Below are 6,647 nucleotides of genomic sequence, written 5' to 3'. Positions count from 1 at the left end.
GAGAGAGAGAGAGAGAGAGAGAGAGAGAGAGAGAGAGAGAGAGAGAGAGAGAGAGAGAGAGAGAGAGAGAGAGAGAGAGAGAGGGCACGTACTTCCTGTTCTTGCAAAGGACTTGTGTTAGATTCCCAGCACTCACATGGCAGCTCATAGCCATCTGTAACTCCAGTTCCAGGTGATTTGACACCCTCTTCTGACATCAGAGGAACTGTATGCATACAGATATAATTGTAGTAAAAACACTCATATAAATAAAATAAAAATAACAAATAAATCTTTTTTTTTTAAAGTTTAAGACCAGTCTCAGCTACATGGTAAGTTCATGGTCATCATGGGTGATAGGAGACCCTGTTAAAAAAGGAATCAAGTGAGGCCATCAGGCTACCCAGACACATCCAAGGGGATCACACCGTTAGCTTTAACTGCCTTTAACAAGGGCCCCAGAGCCCAGAGAGTGCAGCTTAGGAAATGATACCGTGGGAGAGCTGTCTGCATCATCCAACCTGCAGGAGAACCCACAGACAAGCCACATAACCTTCTGGATAAATGATTGCAGGGGCTTGTGGGTGGTGAGGAGACAATAGTGAAACCTGTGTCCTGAGAGACTGAGGAATGACATCAACCAAGTGTGGTAGAAGGGGGCGGGGTAGGTTGATTTTCTTTTTAATTTAAACTTTTACTCTATTATGTGTATTGGGGGGAGACTTACATACTACAGCATGTGATTGGAGGCGAGAGGACAGCTTGAGAGGGTTAGTTCCTTTCCGCCATTGTAGGTTCCAGGGATGGAACTCAGGCCAGCAGGCTTGACAGCAGGCACCTTACCTGCTGCGCTATCTTGATGGTCTGGTTTGGTTTGGTTTGGTTTGGTTTTGTGAAAAGGTTTCACGTAATCCAGGCTGGCTCAAACTCAGCACGCAGCCAAAGATGACCTTGAACCTCTCATCCTGCCTCTGGGGTTCTAGGTTTATGGGTGTACCACACCTGGCTTGTGTGGTGCTGAGGATGGGACTGAAGACTTTGTGGATGTCCATCAGGCACCCTACCAACTGAGCTACCTGTCCAGCTCCTGGATCTCCAGTTTAAAAAAATATTATATATAATTTTCAGTGGAAAGAAATACTGGCCAATGCTTCAGGATAACTGAAGCAGAGAGCCAGTGGTTGGTGGTAGTGAGCAGTATTCACCTGGGAGTCCTTTACACCATCCCATCCCTAATGGTTTCATTAAACTTCATACGCTTGTGTATGCTCGCTGTAATAGTCTCTTATGTATATGCTTGATTTTATATTATGGTAAAGGTGTCTGCATGCAGTTAGAGCCCTTGAAAGGCCTAAGTGGGGGAGAGTGTCACCCCCTCTCAGTTCTTTCTCTGTCAGCAGACCATCACCCCTCCATTCCCTCCTATGGTGCCCACTGGTCCCTGCTGCCCAGATGGTGCCAGCTCAGTAGCCTGCTGCTCCCAGGTGTCTCCAGCCCCCAGGTGCCCCCACCCTCTAGTGTACCTCCAAGTCGGTGGCTGAGCTCTGGGCTCCATGGAAAGATTCCTTGAGGACACTTCATCCTCCAGAAGGGGCCCCATTCGGTCTCAGAGGAAGACACAGGGAGAATTTTTGAGACAACACCATGACTCACCACAGCTAATGACTTCCCAGAAGAGCTATGGTTGGACACTGGGCTGCTCTCTCTGAAGCAGGACTAGAGAAACATACTCAGCCTGCTCCTGATGAGAAGTGTGTGGAGCAGGGCACCTCCATGCTTGCTTACTGCGAGGATGGCGAAACCAGAAGGCTAGCCGGGCGCTGGTGGCACATGCCTTTAATCTCAGCACTCAGGAGGTGGAGGCAGGCAGATTTCTGTGAATATGAGGCCAGCCTGGTCTACAGAGTGAGTTCTAGGACAGGCTCCAAAAAGCTACACAGAGAAACTCTGCCTCAAAAAAAAAAAAAAAAAAAAAGTTAGATACTTGTCCCCTTGGTAGTGTACTTGCCTAACATACGCTAAACCCTTGGTTCTGTCATGTAAACTGGGCATGGTGACACACACAGTCTCAGCACTCAGGAGGTGGAGACAGGAACATGAGAAGTTCAGGGTCATCCTTGGCTATGTGGTGAGTTCAAGGCTAGCCTGATACATGAGACCTTGTCACCCCACACTCAGAGGTCTTCTGAGGCTCAAGAGATGAAATGAAGGCGGGTGGAGGGGTGGGTGGAGAATAACTAACAGGGGCGAAGAGTGAGTCTCGGCAGTCTGAGGAGGGGATAAATTGAAAGTCCTTCATCAGAGGTTGGAGGACGGCTCGGTGATTAAGAGCACTTGTTGCTCCTGCAGAAAGCCACACTGTGACTTACAACCATCCTTAGGGTATCCGATGCCTTCTGACTTTCATGGGCTCCAGGCACACACATTGTGCACGTACATGTGTGCAGACAAAACACTCATAAAATAAACTAAAAAATTAAAAGATAATAAAATCCTTTCTATGTGTGTCCAGTTGTCCTTGGGACAGTGAGGACAGTAATGAGTAGGCTTAGGGTATGGCATGGGACACAAAGAAACACCAGCTTTTCCTTTCTTTCCTTTGAAAGCTTATTTGGCTGAGGTCGGTCTCAAACTCAACTTCTGATCCTCTGGCCTCCACCCCCCCGTGCTTGGATTAAAGGCACGTACACCACTTTATGCGGCACTGGGTATTGCCCATAGCTTCATGCATGCTAGGCAAGCACTCAGAGTTACAGCCCCAGCCAAGGGTCGGCTTTGGGTGGTACAATCAGCCATCCCGTCTTTGCTTAGGTCCTGACTCTTGTGTTCCTTTGGTCCTAGACGAGCCCGCCCAGCCTCCCAATGGCAGCTGGCCCTTGAATCAGAATGGAAGCGAGGCTGAGGCTGCCCTGGCCGCCAGCCCCATTTTCTCCTCTTACTACCAGCACTCCTCGCCAGTGGCCGCCATGTTCATCGTGGCCTACACCCTCATTTTCCTCCTCTGCATGGTGGGCAACACCCTGGTCTGCTTCACTGTTCTCAGGAACCGGCACATGCGCACCGTCACCAACATGTTCATCCTCAACCTGGCCGTCAGCGATCTGCTGGTGGGCATTTTCTGCATGCCCACCACCCTTGTGGACAACCTCATCACAGGTAAGTACGCCGGAAGGCCCTCGCCCTTCACTTCCGCCTTCCAGCTGAAGACCGGAGCAGACGCTGGGGAGACGGAGGTGACTGAGCTGGCCGCTCAGCCAAAGGGATGTTGTCTCAAGCTCTGAGTTGTGGGCGAGGGACTGGCCTAGGAATAACAAGTCTAATGGGTTAACCATCTTCTTTGTGCTCACCGTGATGTTACACGTGATTTGTACGTTATCTTAATTAATCCCCATAATAATCCAGCCAAGCGTGCTTTGTTATCATCCTCATTTTACGGATGAAGAAGCGTGCTCAGCGTAGTTAAGAGTCTGGTCTGTAATTACACACAGCTTTTTCAGTGTCAAGGCCAATGTTCTCACACCCCTGGGCTGCGCTCTTGGAAAGCGCTCCCGCGGGCAGAACTAAAGGCAGGAGAAGCAGGAGGTGGGTGACTTTCTTCTGCCCATCCTGTTTTTCCACACTTGGAAATGGACTATAAATATGAGCGTGTCTTACATTGCAATAATTTTCAACCAACAGTAACACCCACTGTTTTTAGCATACGGGTCCACAAGCCGGATGAACACAATGGGCCAGCAAGATGGCTGAGCAGGTGAGGGTGCTGGTTGTCACGCCGGTCACCCCAGTGTCATCCCTGAGACCCGCACGGTGCAAGTTGTCCTCTGACTTCCATACTTATTGAACTGTGGCACGCACAGACACACATAAAGATGCATACATGCCTGCACACACGATGATTTTTAAAAAAAAAAAAAAAAAGACAGGTAAAGAGAGATGGCTCAGTGGTGAAGAGTATGCACAGCTCTCCAGAGGACCTGAGTTCAGTTCTTAGTACCCATGTTGGTTAGCTTACAGCTGACAGTAGCTGAGCTGCAGAAGATCTAACACTTCTGGCCTCCACGGGAACCTACACTCGCACGCATGTAACTAAACATAGATACACACATATGCAAATTAATAAAAATAAGGTAAATCTTAAAAAAAAAGTCATGATGACTTGAGAACGTTGGTGGCCTCCCAGAAGAACTCTGAGTTCAGAAGAGTCTTTGTTGCTAGGTACCTTTAAATGTGAATGTTTTGCCTAGCCTAGTAATTTTTATTTTATTATTTTAAAAAACTTTTTGTATTATTTTATGCGTATGGTGTTTTGCTTGCATGTATGTATGTGAACCACATGTGTCCCTGGTGCCTGCAGAGGCTAGAGGAAGGTATAACATCCCCTTGAACTGGACTTACAGAGGATTCTGAGCCACCATATGGGTACTGGGAGCCAAACACAGGTCCTCCGCGAGATCAGCAAATGCTCTTAGCCACAGAGCCATCTCTGTGGCCCCTTGAAACAATTTGAGATGTAAAGACAACTATCAAAGCTAGCATAGATCCTTGCCTGTGCTTCACTCACATTCCCCGACTCCCACAATAGAAAACCAAGACCAGGGGAAAGCACCCAAATGTTGTCAATGCCTCTGTGGAGTTTTCTTGACTTTGACTAGCTTCCTAGACATGTCCTTTTCTAGGAGTTTGAGCCATAATTCTGAGAAACACAACCTGAATGCTCAAATGTTGAGTGGTGGGGCCAGGTGTGATGATCTGTGTGGTGGTTTGAAAGAAAATAGTCCCCAAAGGGAGTGGCACTATAGGAAGGTGTGGCCTTGTTGGAGGAAGAGTGTCACTGTGGGGGCGGGCTTTGAGGTCTCTTGTGCTCAAATTACTCCCAGGTTTATTCTCAGACCACTTTCTGTTGCCCGCAAAATGAAGGCCTCTCAGGTACTTCCCCAGCACCATGTCTGCCTGCACACTACCGTATCCCACCATGACAATAATGGACTGAACCTCTGAACTGTAAGAGAGGAACCCAATTAAATGTTTTCCTTTATAAAAGTTGCCATGCAAAAAAAAAAAAAGTTGCCATGGTCACCAGGCAGTGGTGGCGCACACCTTTAATCCCAGCACTCTGAGGCCAAGGCTGGTGAATCTCTGTGAATTCAAGGCCTGCCTGGTCTACAGAACGAGTTCCAGGACAGGCTCCAAAAAAGGCTACATTAAGAAACTCGGTCTCAATAAAACAAACAACGACAAGAAAACCAACCAAACAAAAGCAAAAGTTGTCAAGATCATGGTGTCTCTTCACAGCAATAGAAAGCCTAATTAAAACAACCTATAATCCTAGAACTCAAGAGGTTGAAACAAGAGGGTCACCTGTTTAAGGCCAGCCTGGGCTACACGGTGAAACCACACCTCAAACCGAAAACAAACATCAGCCACAAGGTATCGCTGTAACAGCCACAAAACAGAGCACTCCAAAGGCCACTTTAGCAATAAAATAGGGAATAATAGCGCATACTTTTCCAAGCATAAACACTTAGGTGTACCAATGCCCAAATGGCATTTGTGAGGCTCTAACAGCTCTGAGCGAGTAGGTTCTGTTCATAATGGGCCCAGAGTGGTGGCTGGTAATTGTATGCATCCACTGTATAACTGTGGGCTTCTGGAATACCGTGGCTATCTTAGTCACTGTTCTCGCTGTGAAGAGGCACTGTGACCAGGGCAATTCTTATGAAAGAAAGCATTTAATTGGGGGCTTGCTTACAGTTTCAGAGAGTTAGTCCGTTATCATCATGGCAGGGAGCTTGGCAGCACACACGGTGCTGGACACAGTAGCTGAGAGCTACATCCTCATCCATGGGCAGAGAGAACGGGCTTTTTAAAACCTCAAAGCCCACCTAGTAACACCCTTCCTCCAGCAAGGCACACTTAGTAATCTTTTTGACCCTTTCAAAGGATTCCGTGCCCTGGTGACCAAGCGTTCAAATATATATGAGCCTATGGGAGCCTTCTTATTCAAACCACAACCTTGGCAGACCATCCAAGTCTTTTTTAGGGCTAGGGTGTCAGATCTCAACCCTCTAGTTCAAGCTAACCTGGAACTAGCTATGCCACCCGGCTGGTCTGGCATATATGATGCTCCCAATTCTGCCTTCTAAGCTCTGGGATGGCAGCGGTGTGCCTACCACATCTGGCTCTTAAGACGTTTGGCAGGCTCAATCACTATACAGAGTGCATTTTATAGATAGCGGCTCCAAGAAATCTTGAGAAATTTTGTTTCTTACAAATGCAGATATTAAAAAAAAGACATCTTGAAGCCTGCCAGTGGTGGCATATGCCTTTAATTCCAGCACTCAGGAGGTAGAGGCAGGCGGATCTCTGTGAGTTTGAGATCAGCCTGGTTGTACAAAATGAGTTCCAGGACAGCCAGGGATGTTACACAGAGAGACCCTGTCTTGAAAAAAACAAACAAACAAAAGACATCTTGAGCTTGGCGGTGGTGGCTCACACCTTTAATTCTGGTACTTGGGAGGCAGAGGCAGACAAACCTTTGTGAGTTCGAGACCGCCTTGGTCTACAAAGCAAGTTCCAGGACAGCCAGGGTTGTTACATAGAGAAACCCTGCCCGAAAAACCAAAATGGAGGGAAGGAAGGAAGGAAGGAAGAAAGGAAGGGAGGGAGGG

At 47.7% G+C, this 6,647-nt stretch overlaps 1 protein-coding gene across 1 annotated transcript in view; it reads left to right on the top strand.

Moving 5' to 3' along the window:
* The window catches only part of Npffr1 (neuropeptide FF receptor 1), a 25,071-nt gene that overhangs the window by 7,968 nt on the left and 10,456 nt on the right, over positions 1–6,647 (top strand). The window contains exon 3 of the mRNA XM_050142904.1: positions 2,791–3,135. Coding sequence (XP_049998861.1) covers positions 2,791–3,135 — 345 coding nt within the window. The remainder of the gene's footprint in view (positions 1–2,790; positions 3,136–6,647) is intronic.

Source organism: Alexandromys fortis, unplaced genomic scaffold, assembly GCF_014885135.2.
Source record: "Alexandromys fortis isolate MF-2015 unplaced genomic scaffold, M_Fortis_MF-2015_v1.1 scaffold_9, whole genome shotgun sequence".
Lineage (NCBI taxonomy): Eukaryota > Metazoa > Chordata > Mammalia > Rodentia > Cricetidae > Alexandromys > Alexandromys fortis.
This window is presented reverse-complemented; position numbering and strand designations above follow the sequence as displayed.